At 33.3% G+C, this 25,984-nt stretch overlaps 1 protein-coding gene across 5 annotated transcripts in view; it reads right to left on the reverse strand.

Moving 5' to 3' along the window:
- exp (expansion) overlaps positions 1-25,984 on the reverse strand; it is a 180,344-nt gene that overhangs the window by 15,739 nt on the left and 138,621 nt on the right. For all 5 annotated transcript variants that reach the window (XR_012959660.1, XM_076120023.1, XM_076120043.1 and 2 more), the window contains 2 exons: positions 8,528-8,600; positions 3,591-3,758 (listed from right to left, as the gene is read on the reverse strand). Coding sequence is in view for 4 of the 5 variants with exons in the window: in XM_076120023.1 (XP_075976138.1) it covers positions 3,591-3,758; positions 8,528-8,600 (241 nt within the window). In the remaining variant the exon portion in view is untranslated. The remainder of the gene's footprint in view (positions 1-3,590; positions 3,759-8,527; positions 8,601-25,984) is intronic.

Below are 25,984 nucleotides of genomic sequence, written 5' to 3' on the forward strand. Positions count from 1 at the left end.
ACGAGCGTTAATCTAAATACAAATTGTTAGCCGTCCATGTCTGTATTAGATGTTATCGAATTAATATTACATAACAAACTAGCAGCGGATAATGAAAAGACAATCGTTCGATCAAACACAAGTCGAACCGACGTCATGTTGGTCCGCGTCTTGAAAATTAGGATCTCAAGCGTAAATCTGGTTTTATTAATTGTATGGCTGATATAATTTTATTGCTTGGGTTCTCTTTCAAGTTTGTGGTTTTTGTTCATTTTTAAAGTTGTATTCTTCATTAATTGAATTTCAATTAAGAAATCATCGCCACGGTATTCAATCTCATCAATTAATATCGTGTTACTCAATATGCATTTCCTTTCGATCATGTCTCCATGATTTGATCTGCTCTATTGAACAACAGTCACGAAACCCGAAATTCCGGCACAACGTGATCTAAATTCATCAAGATTATCTCCGATATTCCCAAAGGTTTCCAAATCGACGGCGGAACTCCGAGAGTGCAACGAAATCGCCGAGTCAGATGCATCGACGAAATTGAATGAGGCTTATGAAGTCGTTACATAATCAGTGCAAGAAGTTGTCGAGACAGCCGTCCGAACCACTGGACTATATAGATGGTATCTACAAAAACTTTGCCGACGTAATTCGTAAAACTTTAGACAGCGACTCTAAAATGAGTCGTACTAGTCGCTATATTGATGATGTTTTTGAGAATTCTAATTATGAGTAGAACATTCCATTGTTACGAAACAAAACTCCACTAGTTAATTGGGAACATTCTTGGAAGTGATGAATAGTTTTGCGCAGTTATGAAATTGAAAATTTTATGTAGGCGTCTTGTAAGACAAATAGCTCATTTCGGCCGTTCTCATACGAATTTTACTAAGGTTTAAGTAGTTTTCAATGCACTTGACACGAACAATAAATCTCGCTGTTGAATGGAGCGGTCGCGAAGTAATGTCACAACATTTAAAAGTTTAAGATAACTAGAGTCATTTGAAACTATTTAAAACTGTAGTTGACACCACTGATAGTATTGTTTCATATTAATTTAGTCACAAGGGAATTGTTTGTGGGAAACGAGACGGATCGCACAGAAAAAAATCCCAGAGATCAACCAGTTTCAACACTTGACGGTATTGTTTCGAGGAAATAGGAGTTTTATAATGAAGACGTACATTGTAGAGCAACGGGTCAATGAGCGACTTATCAACATATTTTCTGCAATATTTGCAATACTAAATAATATAGCTTCAATAAATTCTATGGGATAAACCTTGAGTGAAACAATCAAGAGTCAAACGTCGAATATTTTGCAACAAATAAGACATGTAACAGATACATGTGAAGATGTTAATAATAACTTAAAGAGGTGTAATAATTCTCACAAGAGCTATTAATTGAAGCATCACATTGTTTCTGTTGCACGATGGCCACGGACAATGGCTTACTTTCTGCAAATTCGCTTTCGTTACTCCCAAGGAAATAGAATAACATCCAAACAAATATATGAGGCAATGACCATTCTTTCCCTTACTTAATGGTACCTTCTCTCATTGTTCGCCTCAGACTTACGTAAAACGTAGGTAATGGTGTATGAATTGGTAATGAATCTTTCGGATGCTAGGAAGTGAGTTCTCCATTGTGTTGTACCTGTGTTAGTTCGTTCGAAAGTACTCGTACTTATAACTGTCGGCCGAATAAATTTGTGATCGGACTCAGTTATTATATTCACATTTACGTTCGCTTTGTCATTAGTACCGTATTCATAAATGTCATGGTCTACACGCGTTGAATAGTATTCTCGTTACAAACGAGCTACAAGTAACATACCTCATCTTTAACAAGTAGTGTTACCATTCTAACAAAACACACCACACGTGTTCTATGTCACATGAACATTAAAGTGGCCGCGTTTGCGTAATACCAAAGTATATATGTATTCACATTACTCTGTGCTATTTTAACAGTAACCTGTCTGGAAAATGTTTCATAACAATAAAATGTTAGTAAAATGAAATTACGTGGCAATGTCATGGTCAGAGTGAATCGTGCTCGGACACAATCTGTGCAGTCGTGATGCGCCACAAATGACTGATGCACTAACGCAACGGGCATTAGAGTAATGCCTCGGCCTCTTAATTTTTTTTTCCTACAATGATTATTGTCTTTAATGATGAACATAAGGAAATTACGGAGGAAAGAGCGGCAAAAGATGAAGCAACAGACGAACAATAGACACGTATCGTGCGTGATATTTTTTGGGAAGATGCAAGTTGAAAATTTTAATCGGTGGATGGACCTTTAGCACGAACAAAATGATATAAAAAAGCAGTGTTTGGATTACCAAACAGGTAATTTCTACGCAACATCAAAGTGATGATCATCAACCAAGCAATTTAGATCATTATGTGGGCAACCATGAAATTAATAGGCAAATGTTACGACATCTTATTTCATAAACGCATCCATCTTGACGGAAATATTTACTGACGCCCGTACGATGTTTACTACGAACCAGTTTACCTTGCTTGACTATAAATTAGAATTTAAAATTCGTATTCCAATAGGTTTAGAGACTAGAATTGACTTATAATTCTGTTGGATGATAATTTTGTTAATAACATAGTTGATGCAAGAGGAAGGATAGGCTTGTAACGTGTAATTAGATGCACCTATTGGATTGTACTAAATTACAGTTATGCCAGTAACTTTATCAACGCTACACCTACTATTAATGTTGTTACGTACATTTTTTAGCTTTGTAGAATTCTTGAATTGCAGTAAAAAGATTGTATCTAGTTTTTGTTCTAATTTGCCGTTGCCTAGAATTTAACATTATAAAATGGAATGAGATGACTAATCGTTTAAGTTTCTAATAAAGGAATGTTCAAAATATGTTTTAACTGATATAATAATTCATAAATAACATCGTGCCTACAATTTTATTACTCGACATTGAAGTTTTTTCGTACAAATTGTTGAAACGCGTTATTTGTAGCACTTATACTAATTACGCCCATAAAGTTTTTTACATTCTTTGATAAACGACTTTGTTTAAATACAATAAGCGTTGCAATCTTATATTATTTGTTTTTGTTTGTTCTTAATTCGTTAATCGTTTTAATATCAGTGTTTATGATGTTATTTCATAGTAATTAAACATTATGGCCGATAATATTTTTAATCAAGCCTTTTATTAAAATAACCTTATTAATTTTATTTTTTGTACGTAAGATTTTGACGACCGCGAAATCTAATTAAGTTTTTATTATGTCCGCGTACTATGCTACTTATCTATACCAAAATTCCGAACACAAATTTTGTTTATTAGTATCGGTAACTTTACAACTTCTAAACCGATTCTGAAAAGTCGTTGCTCTGATTTGGATTTCTTCCGAGAAGTGCATCAAGGAAAAATTTTCTGCACCGTCGAAGTGGAGTTTACACATGTTCATTCTAATCGAAGATTATTTATTAAAATCATTGGCATTATTAGGTACTTCACTTCTGTCTTATTCTTGGCCTCTTTTCTTTCATAATTTATTATTTTTAGGTTGTCTATAATTTTTGTTGGAGGTTAGTTCCCTTACCTTAAATATTTTCTCTTGTTCGAGTGAATATCCCGGTAGCTTGACAATGTCTTGCCCGATGGCTGTCTCTTCGTTGTTTGTGGCCGCGGTACTCTTCACAAACACACTACTCTTGGAGTAGCGTCTGATGAGTATGTTACCGGCATCGTCCATTTTTATTTTGACACCCTGTTGACAAAAAAAAATAGGTATATTTTGAATTGTGGCGCAATCCTGTATATTTCTTGAGGACTTAAAATACTCGATTAGTTAAAATCATATTATAATGGTCACATGTAATCTGAAACTTGTATATTCACAAGCAAAACATGAAAACATGGAATATTGCTGTCGTTTTTATGTACTGTATAGAAATCAATGACGATATCTTTAATCTGGTGATTTAGACTTGATTTGTAAATTTTTGTGGTTATTACTTATTTATGTTTGCGATTGTATTCAATAGACATTTTAAATTAGGTTAAAAGTCATACAATAAAATCTTCGTTTTAATACGAATAAATGTCTTTAAATATGCATTTTATTTGCACATCGAATTCAACTAAAGTTACATTTAAGTATGTGTTACGTGATTGCAAAACCATGTTCGCTTGGTCATTTGTATGTAGTACAATAGCTCTTATGAGGTTTTAATAGAACAGTATCAAGGTTCAACTTAGTGGTTAAACATATAATCATATGGTTTACTTTTGTGGTTTTTGTGTTTATTTGTTTTGTAAGAATTGCGTATGTGTTTGAGAAGATCCTTGCATTTACAGGCTGAATTTTGTCACCAGTAAGTTAAGTATTTGTAAGTAGGACAATAATAGTACACTTTACAATAATTATTGTCTAGTCCTTCTTTCTTTAAGTCTTGATAGTGAGGTGAACGAACTCCGCAGTAGGACCAAGACTATTTCAGTTAAAAGCTTGATACATTCTTACTTACTAACGGGAGTCATCGTTATCAGCAGTTAGAGCTACTAAGACAAGTATAAGATTTAAGGCTGATTTATGAGGCGTTATAAGAGGTAATTTTACTTCAGATATATTCTTGATGATATTGCCAGAAATCGTACTTTAACAAAATGGTTCGTTAGTTGCTTTAAATATAAACAGCCCTGATATTGCACTTATTACATTATATTACCGTACAAGCAATAAAGTGAAAGATAAGGACAACAGTCTAGTTTCTTAGTCACCTGAACTGCAGCCATGCACGTGCATAAATTATGCAATGTCTCCATAGAATTAATTTACATAATTATCTTTACTTAGTTTCTATATCACTAAGACCTTAGTACAAGGATGTACTGTGACTGACATGTGCGATTTTATCTAACGGATGTTACAAATGGTAGTAAGAAATGCAGAGCAAGTTGATGAAGGCAAAGGTGATGTTTGAAGGCCCTTCGCGTAATAATGCTGGTACTTGGAATCCTTTCCGTTTATATTAATATAGATGTTAACAAGATCAACTGCAAGCCATTAAAATGTCAGAGCAAATGGTACACATTTTTTTCTTTTCAACACCTATTGTCGAAATATTCTATGTTTCATCAGAATCAAATGTGAAATAAGATATTTTTCTTTCATATTGACATCGTTGTTTTGATAATGAATAGCTAAAGAGAGTTCTACTGTCTAATTTGAACATTGTTATGTGAAAAATCATTATATAATTTGCAATTTTGGTATATCACACCACTCAGGCATTGAACTACGACATTTCATTTGACTGTCGCTAAAGGCGACAAAATAAAAAATGACTGCTCTTATTACACAATGTATCATTATTATCATCACCCACACATCAATAAATCACATCACTACAAAAAGGACAATCACCTGTAAAACAATTTCTGTTACCAAACTCTATGACGTCACAACCAATGCCCTTATCTACATCATCAAGGTCAATGCCATCAAACGATACAGTTTTTACATTCAAACCATTATTTATAAGATGACAGAATTCTTCAACAATACAATCGGTGCCAATATGACCTATGACATCATGACCCCTAAGCCCAAGTGCATGACATACTATTGTTATGAAAAAATTTATTAATCAAACACAAGGAAGACGGGTTAAAAATATATCGAAATCAATTAGGAGTTTGATGTGTGAGAACCGTTTTTTCGAAGTTATTTCTGAAGCATTTTTTATCGTTAAATGATGGTCACAAAAAGTCAGACAAAGTGTTTACTATGTAGCAATTTGTTTTGTTTACATTGATTCTGTTAATAACTGTATTTAATGTTTCATTGACAGTCATATTTAATTCTATTTAAAGGCATTTTAATTATTCTAAAATTTACATTTGTTGTATCCAAGGTTCACTACTTCAATTGTAACAAATCGTCGGTACGATAATCTGCGTTCTTCGAATGCCGACACAAAAATTACTTTAATTATCTACCAGAATATGAATATGATTGACACATTTTGTAAACAGACAAATTGTCTTCATACAATCATTACTTACGACAGGTAACCTTTTAAAAGCCTTGTCATTTGGAAAGACACTGAAAGCTAGTGTATTACACGACCGTAATGTTTCAACGATATAATCTAGCGGAATATGTAATGAGATTGACGCTTCCTTGTCTAGTACCAAATTATTTATATCTAAACTCATTTTGTTATATACCTTGTTTGCTTTATTAAGAACGGTTTCCTTGTTTCAAACTATGATAACAGCGATCCGTTTACGAAAGGATGTAAGAATCACGATCTCAGAATATTTTACGTCACTCAAAATTTTTATATTTTGACGGATAAGACATAATGTCTATCATTTGTCTGGGATCCTAACTATTAAAATGTTAATGCTAGCATATTAATTAGGATTTAAAAGAGCGGGTACTCCTTTGTGTTTAGTAATCAAATGCTTACATTAGAATTATTATGAAATCTTCCGGCAACGAATTCATGTTGTCGTTAGCTGATTCAAATAGGCCTTCTGTATTACTATTGTTCTAATCTTCCTGATCTATTTTTGTATCTAGTTATTTAAAAGTTATAATTCAGGTCTCATCCAATAAATCCGATTTAATTTCCTTATTGTCTATTTTTTCCTCACATGTTCATTGAAGGCGTACATTAACTCGCTTGTTACCGATTCAACCGGTAGTGGGAAGTTGCATGTTGTTTGACGAAACGCATATAATTGTCGCGAGCGCGGTAAAACCGAATTCCGGCGAACCAGTAGGCCGTGGATAATTATGCTGAAGCTTAGTGATGTTAAATATCTAACGTTCTCTTTTCTTTAGTAACAACATAGCGAAAGAAAATCTTAGAAAAACTGGAATGGCTTAAAGTAATTACACAATGCCTAGATATTTTACGAACATCAGTTCCTTAAAATTTGCTTTAGTTTATGTATGGCAGGCGTAGACAACAAACCGTAAAGCTGACTGCACCTCAAAGCAGGCTCCTTAACAAGACAACTCCAAATTGGTTGGGTTCAAAAGTCACAATTGTGTTCGCGTAGTGACAGGGTACTGGCAAAACACCGCCTACGAGTACATAATAACTCCTGCCAGTGGTTTATACGGCTATGTCGAAATCAACAACTGCATCGAATCGGTCTCCTAGTTAATTCGAAGTCATATTAGGCCGGATACAGACATATTGAATTCTGACCTCACAGAAAACAATGATTTGTTTCAAGAACATGTTAGATACGGGTAATAAAGCTAAATAAAGCTACTGATCATTTTTCTCATTAAGCTCCCGGCCTTACTCATGTTTATTACAGAATTGTATGCTGTGTGTATAATCAATCGTACTAACAATCATGGTGATTATATCGAGTTCGAATTTGTTTTCAAGGCGATCGATAGATTGAAGTTATTTAAACAAATAAAATTGGATTTATTTCTGGGTCGAATGGAGATAATGGATTAGAATTGCTTTTTGAACCAATTAAGCCGTCACCTAAGCATTGTGTTGGCTTTATTTGGTCAGGCAGTAGAAGGAAACAGTTTTTTGGTTCGACGCATTAATTTATAAACAAAGTGTTATCCGTCTAGATGTACAATTTGTGTCTATCTGCATTGGCCTTGTGTTTGACAGCTCGATGCCGCATCTCATTTGAATATCAGAATTTTCGATCCTATTGTTCAGTTCTTGTTTATTTTCCATAGCTATTATACATGTTGATTTTATATTGAATTGTTCTACACCATCACTTCCTATAACGCTTCACGTATTGTGTTTTGCGTTTGCAACAATTTTGATGATCGCCTGTCAATTTTTTGTTCTACCGTTAATTTGATGGGAAACCTCATGATTGACAATAGTTCCGTTTATTATTTTAACAATGTGTGATGTCATGTTTGGTTTTTGCTTTAATTGGAATTCTGAATGATAATAATCCTTGTGGGTGGTAAATAGTTTAACGGTTGAAAAACTTTGTTTATTATTGTTGTCAATATTTGCTACTCGTTACGTCTCATTAGTAAAGGAAACAAAACAAAGGCTTTATTTTATTTTGTAGCTGATAATCTTTAGTCAACGTATACTGAAGCATTTACGTAGGCTTACAATTTTTGCAAATATCTCCAAAGGTTACTCATCTTTATCGATTGCGTCATTCAATATGTTTGCTAAACTATCTGATTCGTTCAGCTCTTGCGAAGTTTCTGCAGTTGCCTACTCGGTCGTGAACTCATCAAAGTTTTTAGTGTAGGTGTCAACATTCATCAAAGAACGGTATATCAGTGTCATACGTGCATGCATCATTAGTATCTGTGGTGTGTTAGCCTGGTCTACGAGATACTTATCTAGCTGTTTTACGTGTATTCAAGGTTCATTTAACATGTTAAGTTTGTATGCAGATTTGTTTTTTAGATATTTTTGTAGTGGTATTTTTTGTGTTTTTTTTATGACTGAAGTATTGTGGAATTTGGGTTTGAACGCAAGATTTATACTGTAAATGAATATAACTTACTTGTCCTATGTGTCTTCTGATTTCTTCTGTTTTTTGATCTCTGTGTGGGTTGTCAAATCCGCAAAGACCAATTCTGGAAAAGAAGAAACATTTCATTTAGCAAAATTTTGATACTTGCTGAGCTTGTATAGACGCAAAAGTCCTAAATACTAAAAAAAAAATTGTATACACATGAAAACTATTTAAAACTAGATTTAACATGTACTAGTAAACTTGGACGCAGAATTTAAAGCTACCTTACAACCTACGCATAGGTAAAGATGAGTATTTTGTATTCAACAATCGTAGAGCATATTTTTTGATGCGATGATTTTTACATAGCTGGAACTTTGCCAACCTTATTTAGAATAATACAGAATGTGAAAAAAGCAATCTTAATAAATAACATTGCATTGTTTATGCATTGGCAACCGCAAGCAATTTACATGTTTCAATACAGCCATTCATAGTATCGGTTTTTACGGTAGCTAGCTTTGAAGATATTGCAATTTATTTGTGGAGAACTCTCTACTATTTATTTTTTCTTGGATCGTTGCTACCGGGATTACTACGTGAATAATAATACAATATAAAAAAAAAAATTGGACGTTGTTTTTCTGTTATTTTCCTAGGATTAGGAATGTTAATAAAATCTAGTTCAATGTTCGGTTCTCATGTGTCGAATTGAATAATGACGACTTAGGAATTTGTCCTTCATTTGTATTTCGTCAACGTACTATCGGAATATCGTTTTCTCAAAACCGTTCCTTGGCATTGCCCTGAGAATGCCCACATTTTGTTCATTGGTATTCAAGTTTGTAACCAAGGTCTGGCTTTGTTTACTGATCGGGAATTTCTATTTGATTCTTAGGTACATTGTGTATGTTATTTTCTATTCAATTGGTGAAACCATTAAGTTTGATGGTGGTTTGAACGATAGTGACGAAAGTATATGCGGAATCGCATCAAGAATTTATATTCTGTTATTTTGCGAGGAAAGTGAAAGATAGCAAAGTCTTTGACCGTTTGTGTGTGCCATGTTCTTTGCGAGGAATCACAAGCGTGTTTAGGTTTCTTTAAACACTTGTTACAACACTGTTACAACTTTATGGATGACTGTCAAGTTGCTATAATAGATTGGTTTATTTTGGGTCCTTTAGACTTTTTGTACTAGTCCGATTTACACGCATTTTTTCTTGAAGTTGCTATTTATTATACGCTTTTTCATTCTATTGTATTTTTTCTATAATCACGACCTATCAATATTGTGTACACTGACGACATGACTGTTGTAGGTGATAATTTAATGGAACACACAATGACACGGTACGTGCCGTTATACCGTATTATTTTTCAATAAACGTATATTTTTATTTGACCTTTGCGGCATGGCGTGCTTTGAGAAAAGCAATGTGGGTCAAGTGTCTTTGTTAAGTGATATATTGCTAGGTGTTGCTATGTGCGTCGACATCACTATTATGTTTAGGCTGAATTTCAATATTGTACAAGGTTGTCCTATTGTATCCTTCAGTTCGTGTATTATTTTATACATAGGCCATTTGCCAAGATTGTTTCATTTACTGTTCTTGGCAGGTATTTCATTGCTGCTTGCTACATGTTATGTATTAATATGATTTACGAGGTTGGTCAGACAACTCACGTTGGTAATAGAAAATCCGCGTCAAAGGTTAGAACCGTAATGTAGCTTACATGTAAATAAATTCTGTCGCAAATTCTGTTTGACGCTTTAGTATTCATACAAGTAAATTATGACCTTTTTGAACGTGTTTGTGTATTCAACAGACACGGCTGTTACATTTTATATTCAAATTATTTTTATAACGAAATTTTATTTCGAGGTCAGCCTCAGAATTTGTAAGTAAAAGTGCAATGACTTTCCAGATTTAGTCCAAATTGACGAGATATATATATGCGATGTGTACCTTTTAAAGTTTTTGAATGTCTACATTAATATTAAAATGTTTCTCAATATAAAACTTAGATATAGGTTTAGCATTTGCATCGGTGCATCTGATAGTTCATTGAAGAGTAGGTGTCTATGAATCCTGTCTAGTTAATATTCGGCGTGGATCCAATGCAAGGTTATTCAGTACTTTCAAATATAACCTATCACGATCTATATATTCACGAATGTTTATTGGAACAGCTACTAAGCAGCTGGTACCCAGCTGTAATAAATTGAAAACTTTAAGGTGATATATGGCAGTTGTCTTGACGAAATATCATCATCTATCTTGTGTGTAGTTATTAAGTAAACAAGAATGCCATCATGGCAAATTCGTGTGTGTATTTTACTACATTGTATAAAGCAAAGTCGTTTCCCGCGTCTGTTCCTATGCCTGTATGTGTGTATGTTTTTTTATAGATAGTGATTCAAGAGGAATATGTATAACAACATGCTTAATATATTAGAGAACCGCTGATCATTTCAAAATGTCTAATGAAAAGTCGCAAATAAACAGTTTTACATTGCAATCGCTGGCTGAACTCTACGAGACAGATCAAATTCAATCATCCACCAGCGGGTTAAAATAGGTGGTTGAAAGTCAACTTTTATTTTTTCTAAGTTATATAGCAGCAGTGATAGCCAAGTGGTTTAAGATGGTACCTCTCACGCAAGTGGTTGTAGTTCTCGAAGTTGACTTTTCGAAGTTATGTGTGTATTAGAAATTATAATCACTTGCTCTAACGGTGAAGGAAAACATTGTGATGAAACCTTGCAAGCCTAAAAATTTGTTAAATACATTTATAAAGCACTGGCCCAGCATGGTGGACTCAAGGCCTAACCCCTTCCCCACTACGGGAGGAGGTACATTATTGGGTTAAATTAATTACTTATTTATAATTATATAGTTAGTATTGTTTAAGTTATATAGCTAGTTCTTAATATTTTCAATTAACAAGCAGCTAATAAGAAATCGGTCGTCGAACCAGTCGAGCAGTAGTCAGCCGGTGAGCGGCGACCTTGCCTGCGCGTGCCCAGTCACCGGCTACTGTGTCATTTCTCGCGCATGCGTGCCGCCCTCGCTTTTGATTGGTGTTCTCTATTCGTTATATGAATTTGTGCATCAAATGAATCTACGTATAATCTGATTTATTAAACCTAGTTTTAACAATATACATAAATTCTAGGCAGATTGAAATTTGTTGCTGTATTTAGTTTTGGAAATATTTCTCAATGAAATACATATAAGAAAAAAAACACCTCAGACACTGTTTTAAAGATGATAGTAGATTTCTAGATTCTTGAGCTATATACCACCTCAAGTTATGTGGCGGAAATAAGTAGAACCAAGGTCTAGAAAAACATTACATGATTTCTTAATACTATTCAAAAATCATAATCAACTCCTGTTTCTAGTATTACCCAGTCGAATTAAAGAGATACGACCTTGAGTACTTCATTTCCAGCTCGTTTTTCGCTTGTAAATGGCACATGTATACTTAATTCAATACTTTATGCGTACTACGACTTATCTTGTTGGTACTGGCCAGAATTGAGTTCATACCTTCTGTTTAGTTTCAAGTCACGGATATATTGTTTGATGTTTATGCCATGAACAGGAGTTGGCAACTCTTCCTTCATAAGAAAGGCTCATCGTGGTTGCTAATTCTTATGTTTTATTTTTAAATTTGTACTCATATAAGCGATCTTTGCACTTGTAAAAGTAACATCGAGATCGTGATTATCAGATAGATCAATTTTATTATGTCAAAAATAAAGTTGCGTGTTTTTTGGTAATATTTAAAGTTTTTGTCATGAGTTCTCGATACTACCACGTTTGACATTTACAAGCTAGCATCCTAAATATTTTAAACCTTTTATAAATACTGATTAATTAACATGAACACTAAGAAACGTTTAGATTGGAAAAGAAAAAATCTTGTAAACTTTTTAATTAGCGAATCATTTTAGATAACTTATCATCTCACAAAAAGACACTGACCTATAATTGTTTTAAAATCTACACAAAACCTAGAAAACTAGCCTTCATATAAAAAAAAACACCATAAAAACTGCACTATCATACCCATTAACACACATAACACATAATTCGTTATGTTATTAAACTACATAACTACACACAGCTCACATCACTTTTATTAAGGACATTCGTGACTGAACCGAAGGACATTACAATTGTCTTAATGAAATGATATCTAGTACCGATATTGTTTTGTTATCTAATTCAATTATTGCTGCGAGTCACGAAGGGAATTTGGTATGTCGAGGAAATTATAGTGTGTGGGTTAAGTAGGTGTTTATGTAGTTATTTGTATGAGAGCTGAAGGTAATCGTATCTGTGGATTTAGTTTGGAATTTTCTTAGAAACAGTCATTGTGTAATATAATTGGGCTTTTTTGGTTTTATAGTTTTTGCGCAAGTTATTTCTTTAATAATAGGCCAAAAGCTTTTAACAAGGGTAAGCTAAGTGAGTATTTAAAACCCATGGTATATAGGATGATCGTACTGCCAAGCTCCAAATGAAATTAAATACAAAAAATAAAACTTAGTCCCACCCAAGAATCAAATCTGCAGTCCCGTGGTTCCAGAATTCCTACGCAAATTGCGTTAACAGTCATCATTTATCAGAATTGAATGAAACGTAAAGCAGAAATCATATAACGAACTTAAGGGGAAATACCTAAACATAGTCATATTCACCAAACATTACTTGGAAACAATTAAAAAACCAGGAAACAAAAGCAAAAACAAAGAAAAATTATACCAAAATGATACTATAGTGCAAATTAAGCACTCATTTGTGAATAAAACGTTGATAATGATGATGAATATAACGTAAAAGGTGTAATTTCATGAACCCGTGACAAATGTGGGTAGTACAAAAAGTAGTAACGCTTAATGCGTTTTTTGTTAAGTGATTCACACTGATAGCTTTATAGAGGTCAATACACGTTTTGTTAAAGAAAATGAATAAATAAAGGGGTTTTGTTATAGGGTTCGAAAAAAGTTGATAGTGTAAGGCCTCCGTGGCGAATTCTTAACTTAACTATAACTTTTAACTATATAAAACTTTTTTGGAATGAAAATGATTCAGTACATCGCTCTATCGAGTAGGACTTGATAATAGGGCGTTACTGTAAAGAAGTTGCTCGTAGCAGTCGTGAAAATAGACTCGCCCTTATTATAGATATGACCACGGTCATAGCTCAACGTCAAGCAAACTGCATAGATCCTGACAAAATTATAGTATGATTAACTCGTCTTAAAATATGGGAAGTAAGTATTATTCGAAATAAACATTTGAATGAACAATGGACAAAAAACAATTTTGTCTTCTTCAATTGAAAATCAATGTCAGTATTGGAAAACACGAAATTTTCTCTAAAACAATAGGGAAAAGTCATGGCCGTCAAGTTCATGGTACAAAGTCTCGCGGTACTACGCTTCAATACACCATGAAATTCACGGAAAAGCTATTGTTTCTACACTAACAATTTTCACTAAGTAAATAGTTTTACGCTTAGTTTGACAACGAATTTAAATGACACAGCTTTAAAATAGAAAGATTTGTCTAATACATTTTGATTGTCGATTTTTAAGCAATCAATACTCGTTGTTAACATGGGTTGATGTTCAGAATATTTAAAAAATAAATACTTAAACCATATTTCATTAGATGAGAAGTCATATTTCGGATGACGATCATGAAAATAACGATAATTCGATGCATTGAGACCAACTTTATCGAGCATATTGGTGTATTTTATTAACTATTTTATTGCGCTTAAGGCAGAGTATCAAACTCAAAAGGCGTCATGTCATTATTAGTAGTCCGTAATCACGCATTTTTAAACATATTTATTTGCCAAAAATTACAAGCTACAGCAATAAAGTTACGCACAACATCGAGATCGTGTAAAACAACGTTAAAATTCGCATAAATCAATCCGCAACCTTTCCTTGTAAAACTGGTTTATTCCAATACTATAATAGGAAAAAAGTGAAAATATACTCAATACCAGTTGCGGTGTTATTTCATATAATCCGATACAAAATAAGTACTCACGTCAAGTGTTTGAAGAAGAAAGTTGACAGTCATCGATCAGCATACGCGATGATAAACTGTTTAGTGATGGCGAAAGTTTTGATAAAAGATAGCTTTTATCGATAAAATAATCTTTTTAAACTATCGAACTTTTATTAAAACAAAGTCGAATGAATCAAATAACAAAGATGTAATAAAATAAACGCATATTTATTGCAAAACGAAGTTTTAAAAGATAAGTATGTATCTCATTTCTAACCTATGAAAGTGAATTTTATCGTTTGCAAGATTAGTGCTGCTATAACAAATAAGTTCATAGTACGATCAAAATAAATAGCCACTATATTTTTTCGATGTTTAGACGCGGAACTGAATTGGATTCGTAACAAAAAATATCGTGATCAATTATTTATAGAAAAGTTTTTAGATTCTATGGATGGAGGTTTTTGTAAATCATGGCTATCTTATCTAGCGAACAATAAAATATTAGTTTAAGACTAACGTATTATTATATGAAATCTGTATATTGTTTTTGTACTGATCCTTATCTTATAAGTTAATGCACATGTATGTACATTTATTACAATGAGAATCACAAAAACAGTATCTGTATCTTAACGCGATGCGAAATAACTGATAACATGATTTATCTATTAGACATCATTAGAAAAAAAAAGATTTGAGTGAACCAATACCCGCTAATGCCGCTGATTGTTTGGCTGTTCGTCACAAGATCAATTATTGCAACTGCATTTGTAAAGCATTTGGTGATTGAAAAAACTGGCCATGATTTTCTGGTTAACTCTTTTAATAAGGCTATTACCCCCTATCCGAGTGAGTGGTAGACTCGTTGTAACGACTATCATAAGTAACAATTGACCCTTAATGCATAGATGATTTAATTTTTAACCATATTAATTCCATTGAATACTCCAAACAAAAAATAATAGTATCGTGTTAAACATCGATATCGATAAAAGTATCGCGAGTATCATCCAAGCACTTTCGTTCGCGGAAGCGGCGCGCAGCCGTTTCAATGAAAGTAAAAGCTGATTGGTGAGGTCCGGATTTACCTACTTATACATAGTTTACACTCAATGTGTATTGAAGAGTTACTTGTGAGTTTTAATACTATGATTGAGATTACACGTCACGTTCCATTCACTGTCTTAATTTTAATAGCCCTACGGCTGGTTTGACCACTTCTGGATAACTATCAGTTAGCTTATCAGATGGAATTTAGACTGTTGTTCTCATACATTTGCTGTTACTCTATCTGGCAGGTACGTTAGTTAACACTTATTCATACCCTGTGAAACTGTAGCGCGATTCTCTCCTTTATTCCATCTAGTCCTACTAGTAGGTTGATAGTCGAACTACAGTCGGTTTTAACGAGTATTGAAAATTTGACAGTTCAAATGTACTGCAAAAATAGTTCCTATGCCACCCGCTAGCGGCGCTGATTCGATTTTCGTATAAAATTTCTCGATAGCTAGCTGGTTGTGGATAGTCGATAGCGGTAGAGAATCGAGCTACTGGTCCTTAATATTAATTCAAAATCATTTGGCATTTGAACTTTATACTTTTTGTTTCTTGCCTCTTCTTACTGGTTCCACTTTTCATGGTTGAATGAATTAATTATTTCGTTTGATTCAAATCGTTTTATCATTCGGCTATTTAATTTTATAGCTGCAAAAACAAAGATCTAATTTTGAACATGACACGATCAGGATTGTAATTATCTAATATTTTTGGGATGGTCCGATCATAAATCACAGATTGTGATTACGTTATGACTGTAATCTTGGAACACATCTAATTTACAATATATGTGATATATTTCATGATAATTGCAAATGTTATTTTTTATAATATCGTGTCTTGTGTACCCAGAGGTGTGCGTTGGTGTGTATAAAATATACCCATGTATCCCTATCTATTTTGTTTTCAATATTACTCCCATGTAACTATTACGATATACTGAGCAACATCAAGCTACTTTTGGAAATATTCATACAAATTAAAAAAACCATTAGCATGTTATATGACTCGTCAATCAAACCCTAGACCTCACAATCAAACGCATACTGCTTGTTCTACAAAGACTGTAGCAAATCATCAATATTTCGCAGGTAAAAAATCTTTTCTAAAGTCGTCTCCCAATCCCTGGCATTTAATTTGAGCTTTACTACTAATTAACATTTACAATACAACATAAACAATGCCGTATCTGTTAATAACTTTGTTTGTAAAGACTAAAGGTCATATCCACTCACTTAGCGTCAAACACCGGATTATCTTTGTCCAAGTAAACGAGGATTGATCAATGCCGGCGTAACGTTATAAAAGTCACATCTCTTTTGATTCACACGTGATGTATATTATTGTATGATCGATAAATATGATATCCTAACACTATTAGTAACCAGCTAGCTATCGAGAAACCCGATCAGTGCCCCAAGCGGGTGTCGCAGGTACTACCTAATTTAGTGCATTTCAAATGTCAAACGGTCGGTATTCGATAGTACTGACTGTAGAAAATAGTATCCCGACATTACTATGTTAGCACGAGAGGTATGATAAAAGCCCAGTTCATAATAAATGACATTAATGACAATGTTAAACTTTTACTGCTTACAAATGTGCAAAAGAAAAAATGAACTACTTAAAAATTATCACAGTCGGTAAGTACATAGAAACGATTCACCATGAATGGTAATATCAATAGCTATTCTCGTTTCTTGTGTAAATTCCTTATTTGTGGCTTGTCTTATTCAAGTACCGCAGTTTCTATGGCGTTTGTAGTGTCCCTTTCATGGTGTCTGATGTAAAAATATGTTCGTTGATTTAGATACAATATCTTTAGAAAGATGCCGCGATCATTTTCAGTTTTATATTTATTATTATTTATGCATAGCAGAAAAGGATAAGTTCAAATTATAAAATTCAATATCAGGATTTGAAGAAATATGACTAAATTCATCCTTTGGCACATAAATAAATATAAAACAAAACAAATTAGGATCAATTGAAGCCCTTAAAAATATACCTTTGTATAAGTATTAAGGATATGACGGCAGATTTCAATTTAAATTATGTCTCTGAATATAAAGCATAGGTACTTAATATGAATTTAGCGTAGATATTTCGTAAGCAATGAATCAATACGTCAGTTTGGTGGCCAAATTCTGTCAATCACCGCAGCTATCAAACTGTACTTTTACGGTGTCATAAACAGCGACAAATGGAATAACTAATTCAAACACTATAAAATTGTTGTAATAAAAATTTACTAGTCAACAAGAGATTTCTTTTAAAAAACATGATTAGAATACAAGACATTATAAATATCCGAAATGACAATTTTAAAATGAAGTATACTTCTTCAGCAGAGTGTATGAATAGCTACTCAAGTAAGCAAATTACAGGAACAAAGGAAATGAATACGGAAGCGAAGCCTATAATAGATGAAACACAAAGGTGCGCCCTAAATGATTCAAACTATTATTATACAAAATCTATAAATGAAGATAGTGATTACAGGGAAAGTGTGAAAGACATTATTATTTGAGAAATAGCACTACTAAATTAAATAAGTGAAACTATCATAATAATAAGCAGTGTTAAATTTATCATCTCACTTGTTATGGCCAAGAGAAATGTTAACGTTCCATGTGTCAATTAAATAAATTGATCACTTAATTTTATTACTTTACTTTCTATGCAAAATCTCTAACTGATTATTGTTTCTTCTATGTTTTGCTTACTAGGTTTATCTTGTGCATAAAATTTACATTCAATTACGGTGATAAAAGTCAGCGTCATTTTTAAAGTTACCTGCTTCTGCCTATGATTTGCTGTTTCCAATAATTTTATTACTTTGATCGATGCATTCACTATCTTTTATATTAATACCTTTGTTATGTAAATAATGTTTATTAGCATTCTATACCATTCTTTGTCCTCCACAAATCTACTCTTACGCATCATAAAGATGTTCGTTGTAGGTCAACATTGTCTATTAAAACAACAATAGGGCCTGTGATGTGATCCATGGAGTGTATTCGTTCTGTGCCAAGGACCGAGGCGATCGGATGCGCAAACGCCGTTCTGTCACCTTGTTCGAAATCGGGTCAATTGAAGCGTTTGAGATGGGCACGAAATATAATTCTGTTAATGCTATCAAGGTTTCGTGTGTGGGATTCGAAAGGTTTGAAGCTAGCAAATAAATAGTAAACCGTTCTGGGTTAATACAACTATTGGTAATAAGTGAAGTAGATATTATCGGTATAATCCAAATAAATGAAGACAGTTATAGAGTTTCATAGGCTCATAACAATAACTCCTTGTTCGTTGATGACGTGCAGCAATTAACAATGTAACAAGAAAGTGTGTATTTAGCTTCAATGAACCTACCAATCCGTAAACCCAATAATTTATCTACATCAACAGCAAACGAACATCCGTCAAGGCAAAATGGACTTAGAATACATAAATTAAGAGTTCAAATCGTGTAACGGTTGTACTAAGAGGCTCATTTACAATAAACGCTTCCGCTGTGAAGCTTTCCGTATTGGTATTGAAGTATCGACAATCGATTACATATCATGCGTAAAATCAATTGATTACGCCACGAATCACTTTCTTTTTAACATTATTGCTGCGTTAACAACGCTCTGTTTATCATCTGTTATACTTTTATTGGGAACAATGTCAATATTTCTACTTTCTTTTTCAATTTTCGTTTGTTTTGGTGCTTCAATTAGTGTTTTAGGCACTTCATTATTCACTTTAATATGATTAGCCATGCTTTTTAGACTTGCAAATGCGTCGAAATAGTAGCATATGTGGCTCATTCAAAAATGTATTGATTTTATCGTAACTATGATTGCTATATCCTCCACTTTCAACGATCTCGTAGCGTATTTGTCAAAAAAATCTTCTATTACCGGAATGTTGGAATACATAGGCATATACGCAATATTCAAATCTGCATACTTCGTCCATCATTCTATGCATTAACATCTTCATTCGAAATTTTAGTATCATTAAACCCATTTCCGTCTACTTAAGTACCAACATTATTACTTTAGGCACCGTTTCGAGAGGTTATTTTGTAACTAAACTGATCTAGTGCAAATAGCTAAGTGGTTTTGCTATAGGCTATTGCTAAATCACCTTGGGCCGAAGTATCTGTGCCTTCCTGTTTGTAGTTTGCTAGAGAAATACTTTTACTGCCGAGCGACTTCCAAGGTTCTTTATGTTTGTGCGTAGGAGTTGGGATTATGTTATGAATGGTGTTAATATGCGTAGTGAAAGTTTGTAAGATAATATGTTATGAATATATTTGCAGTTCTGTTTTAGTTGATATTTGCAGGTGTGAGGTGTTTAGTAAGCATTAATTTTATTCATTTAAAGCAGTGTTTGTTTGACCTAATTACGTGAAACCAATTAGTTAACCAAAGCAGAAAATTATAGAAATAGGCTACTTTTTCCGCTAAACAATTCAAGTTCGCGCCACAATTTGCAAGCAAAACCTCAGCTTAAGCTGTTACTACAAAGTTTTACAAAGCAAGTGCAAATGCTACGTTTTTTATTTTTAGAGTTTAACTACTGAAATAATTTGGATAAAACTTTGCACTTTACACACAATCTGAAAACATTTTATCCACAAGATAGCGGAGAAACAAAAGCTAGTTATACGTTATTTATTGTACAAGTTCATAAGATTCTGCCATTTATAATAAAGTTCAAAAGGACAGGGCTGTCGACTGATTGTAATAAATTATTGGAAAGTTCACTTATTCCTTCGTATTGTCTTAATATATGAGCTTTACTTCACAACAAGTTTTTTGAGTAGATGTTGTTGGCAAAACTGTATTAATGAACAGGTTTTAAACATAAAGGTTAATTGAGTATAAATGCAAAAATCATATGAAAAATAAACAAGTAAAGTTATTTCGATGACAATGTTTGTTTTAAAATTAAAACTGAATTATAAATTGCTGTACCACAACTGGGTAAAGGTCTTTTCCTATAATAAAAAGGGGGTAGTCCACCATGCCGAGGAAGCGTCCTTACATAAAATGTGGTTATATAGCCACTATAAGTTTTTCATTTTTATTTATTAAATTCGATAGCTCTCTTAATTTAATATTTTGAGGTAAACATTAGTCCAAAGCTATTTCATATAACCTAACGTCCTCAGCCAAAAGCACAACGAAATGCCGAAACTAAGCACCTTCATTACATTGTGAAATATTAAGATATTCACTTTTAGAACTAAGTCTTATTCATCAATCATGTAGTTGACATTAACCGAGATTATTCTATGAGTAATGCCTCAATATCTCATTGTTTCTTACAAAACAGCGATCTAGCATTTGGCACGGCCTGGTACTAAAGTTCAGGCAAGCATAAATTACGTATACTGCACCCAGTTGTTCCATGATTTACTGTAACTGGGAGTTTTGATGAAATAAATGGTGTTTACCGGTTTCCTACTGCGTGAGGGTCGTATCGAGTGATAGAGATCTTGGTGTTTGTTCCGGGTGAGTATTTACGACCTTTCAGTACTGAGTTAGAAGTAAAAAAGACTTGAAAATTGTAAATGTATGACAACCTGTCTTTGATTTAAGCAAGTTTGTACAAATTATTACATTTCCACAAATAGGTACTGTACATTTGAAATTAAATTTCAGTTTTTTAATTTTATCGCTATATACAGACTAAGTTCATAGTTATTATGGAATTAGTAGTAACAATTAGAAACCTTGATTATGTCGGAATTGATTTTAAATGACTAAGTAAATATGCCGAAGGCGACGATGACAAGCAAGAACATTAACAAAATATATTAAAATATGCTAAATTTAATAGATACTTATGTTTATAAATAATAGTTACATAAACATAATGACAGACTTGGTACTAAAGTAAAGACAGACTTTTCCGTAAACAAATTCAATTTACATCAATTCCCTAAATTAAATGCAAATTAACAACAAGAAACAGATACGTAAGCAGTTTTGATTTCCATTCTTGCAGCTAATACATATTATAACTTACTGGGAAATACGGTGTAAGCATGGATTAAATAATCTATGTTTTGTCACTTTCAATCATGTTTGATACTATCTGTGAGCAATAAGGTCAAAACAATAACTAATCTAAGATAACGCAATTGTTAGCTACCTTACTAAAGGCTAAGCTTTAAGTTACATCAGTTAATCCAGGACTTTTCTGTCGCCTAAATAGCACAATGTACTAAAATCCTATTAGTAGCGAGTAGCGAGCGTTTGGTATTTATAATTAATTGAAAAAATAAAAATGTTGACGTTCATCAGTTCTTCATACAAAATGTCTCGATAACTATTTGGTAGTTGATAGTCGTATCGATGGTGGTAAATCGCTCGTTTGTGATACTGTACAAGAGTATAATTGAAACAAAGGTTGAATAACCTATATTAATGTACTTGAACATTTTTGGAATATAATCTATAAATATTGCAAATCGATTTAACCTTTATTGACATTGGTAACCTGCCCTTACAGGTAGTCTAGGTAATTTAAATTAAGTCAATCCAAAATTTATTTCAATGTTATTTTAATCATATTAATTTACTTAGTTTTTTCTTGATGCAAGCATGTTTTTTTAATAATAAAAATATACATAAATGCATCAAATATTTGTAGGGATCGTAGCAACTGGCGTCCCTAGACCTCTGCGTAAGATAACTTTTATGTAACAATGTACCTTTTTAGATTTTTGTAGAGAGAGATGCAAGACTACGTTGACAGAAGTATTTAGAGATATGAAGGCATGTGAAGGCAAGTTCAAGACGACGACGTCAAGGATAGGGCGAGGTGGAAGAAGAATGTAAGGAAACCAAAATATGCGACGAATAGCCAGGAAAGAGAAAGAGAGAGTAGGCCCAATGAGTAACATTAATATTTAAGGAATGTACACATTCCCCTTACAGCTTGAACTTTCTTGCACTGTCTGTACTATTCGTGGTATTACCATCGTAAGCCGGTCGGCCTTCGTCGCACCCACAGTGCTGGGAGCAGGATATGGACGCGAGATATTTTTGATTCAATTTGCATAAATTTACTCACAATATAGACGTCAATCTCCATGGTGTGTGTTTTGACATGATGTTGAGTTGTTTGTTAATTTATTACGATTCATTTATGTAGATTAATTTGATTTGTGCAAAAAATAAATGGTTTAGTTGTAGTACTACTCCTTAGACGCGGTATCTATACTTAACTATTGTGTTAGAATTATATTAGTTGAGTTAATCTTTACTTCAATATAATAAGATGGAACAGACTCTTTTATTTTTTTCTTATGAAGTTAAAGATGTCAGCTGGTCGTTGGTATTAAAGTTAAAGTTATTTTAGGTAGGTCAGGTATTTTTGAGGGCACGAAATCCTGTGGTTTTCCCTATTGTAGCGATTAAAAGATGTATGATAAAATGTGTTCTTAGTTCTTAGAATTGAGGGTCACAGTAAAATTGGGTTTACGGTACGGTTACGGTTACGATATTTTTATTAAATAGGTTTACTGAATATGTATAAACAAATGTTTTAGAAGGGGGTCAGAATCCCTAACTTAAAAAGGTGTGATTGAGGGAGGGCCTTGACCATCAGGCGGACTCTAATGGGTTATTTTTTTGAATATTCCTATTTTTTATTTTGCCATAGCAACAAGTTTTCTTTGACAAATTACAATCAGATTAGTTCCTACATACTTACGCGAACCATAAATATTGTTTTACGACCCAACATCCGTCGTTGATTCAAATTGATTGATTTGCTTACCTGAAAAAAAAGACAAAATCGTTAGTTTTTTTTCAAAAGACATATAATGTGGAAGTAATAGAGATATCACATAATGTTATATACTATAAAAGTAATTGAACTTGTTTGATCTAAATAAATTTTGTGTACAGTCAGAAGCAAAAATATGTATACACTGGCACTTGTCTTGCAAAACGGTCATATGCGTAGTACTCGTAAACGACGTTTTGTATGACAAGATGTATGGATGTAAAAAAAGCAAGGGAAGTTTGTAAAGATCGTACCAAGTGGCGTTTTCTGTAGCTCAATTCTCTATTACTATCGACTACCGACAACCGACCTGTCATCGAGAAGTTTTGTATGAAAATCTGTCGTAGAAACTTTTTTGGCAGTACATTCTAAATGTCAAAATGTCGATAGCTAGTCGGTTGTCGGTAGTCGATAGTGGTAGACCATCATCGAGGTACTGGTCTCTGGCTACCATCATGAAGAAGCCGTGAGTTTATGAATATATTTGTCAAAAACATTTTATCAATGATAATACTCGAATTACTACTGTTAATTAACGTCTGTAGTGTTGTTCAGTTATTCAACAATGATTGTGTATTTATTGTTGGCTACCAAAAGCAATAAAATTTTAATTTTAAAAATGTACTAGTGTGTATATATTTTTGCTTATGACTGTACTGGTATGTACTTGTGCGTTATTGCAGTGTTCCGAATGTCAATTTATCATTAAGGACAATTTCGTAATTGATATATTATTTCAATGGGTTTATTGCTGTATTTAATTGCGGCTTTTTGCTGGTTGTAAAGTTGTTTAATCTGGTTCAAAGATTTTTGTTACTTAACAAAAACTTTGTCAACTGCGTAACAGCGGTATTTTGGCAGAAGTACTTATTGAACCACGCTAATTTAAATATCAGAGTTACTAGGTACAGTTAAAAGTGAATTTTCATTACACTAGATACGTTTTTCTACTTTTACATAAGTCTTATTATAATAACTTTCGGGTTTCTTAATAACAGACTAAGGTTTTAAAGCCACGGCACGGCATCTTTGAATATAGGTAAGATAATTTCAAATTTAGTATAAGATTAAGTATACGCCAAACGGTTGTCGCATAGAGTGGCATACATAATCGACTTGATATTTGCTGATATTTTGTAAAGGCTTAAGTAGGTTAACGCAATAATCAACAAAGTTTACTATCATGTTCAAACGATAGACCTTTTGACCAATCTTTAACCCACCACTCACCAGTGTTTATAATAATTTACTTCGGAAATGAGTACTCAGTACAGAGGCGCTCTTATCCTCGTGCTTTTCAGTTGATAAACTTCTTCTTCTTATCGTATGGTTAGTCGTCAACCTGGTGTCATAGTTGTTCAAGCCGCCAGAAGGCCATTGACGTGGCTTAACGACTGTTATCTTAATAGACAACAACCGGGACCGACTTTTTACGTGCCTTCCGAAGCACGGAGACGCCCAGTTTAAATACCACTATGCGGTCACCCATGTATGGAATAACCGCGCCAAGGTTTGCTTAACCCACAGATCGTTTACCGACCGGTGTGCGCAACTGGCTATGGGCGCCTAAGAAGAAGAAGAAGTTGATAAACAATCTGTGGGATAAGTTTTTAATTGGAGCGTCTTTGAAGAACGAGCTTGCTAAAAACTGATTAGTTATTAAGCCATACCTAAAGATAAGTGGTGGTTTGAAGACCTTTGACACTAATGTTGGCCATTAATTATAAAACCGCTGTGATAAAAGAGAAAAAATAAAATAAGAGACGTTTAAAAAAGTAGTGGTATAGGAGACATACCAAACAACGGCGGCTTTTTGTTCGCTTTTACTCTTCTAAACACACAAAATTAAATAATACGTTACACACCTAAAACGTTAATAATAATTTACTTCACAAATTAACACGACAAGTTGCCTAATTCGACTTAGCATTTAGATTATAATTAGGTCTTAATTTAGTCAAACATCCTGCAATTGGCGAGCCGTCGAACTTAAAACGCTCGGGCAAAAGGTCGCGAGAGCAATTTAGAGGGTGCGACACGGTAACGTTACGACACCGAGGATGTTACGAAGTGAATGTGTTTTTATGCGGTTACGAAGATGTGATAATAAAATGATGGTCGAACTTGTTTGTTTTTATGTTTTAGAGATCCAGTTTCGCTTTTAGGTGACTGTTTAGTATATTTTTAAAGTACTTTAATACCTTTATCTTTATAAATCGTTTCGTATGTTTGTAGCTATTAAGTTAAATTGGTAAAACTGTTTACCTGTTGATTTTTATGTCTTGCAATCTTTTTACGATTTTTTTTCATAGTTTTAGCCAAATCTGACCCCTACTAAGCTTGCAATAATGCCTTTTAATTTCAATCATTAAATTTCAACTAAACATTTTACAAACACATCATTAGATGTACAGAATAAACACATATCTACGTAATGAGAAAATGTACTTAAATCGTGTAAGTTATATGTTATGTGAAGAAATAATAACGTAGGGAAATGACTGGGTAAACACGAAAACGTTCTATTGATTGCACGCCTCGCACTTAAAAGGAAACTCACTGGGAAAATGCATATTCGTAGTATAAATGTCGAAATTGTAATGTAATTTTT

This window comes from Anticarsia gemmatalis, chromosome 1 (genome assembly GCF_050436995.1).
Source record: "Anticarsia gemmatalis isolate Benzon Research Colony breed Stoneville strain chromosome 1, ilAntGemm2 primary, whole genome shotgun sequence".
Lineage (NCBI taxonomy): Eukaryota > Metazoa > Arthropoda > Insecta > Lepidoptera > Erebidae > Anticarsia > Anticarsia gemmatalis.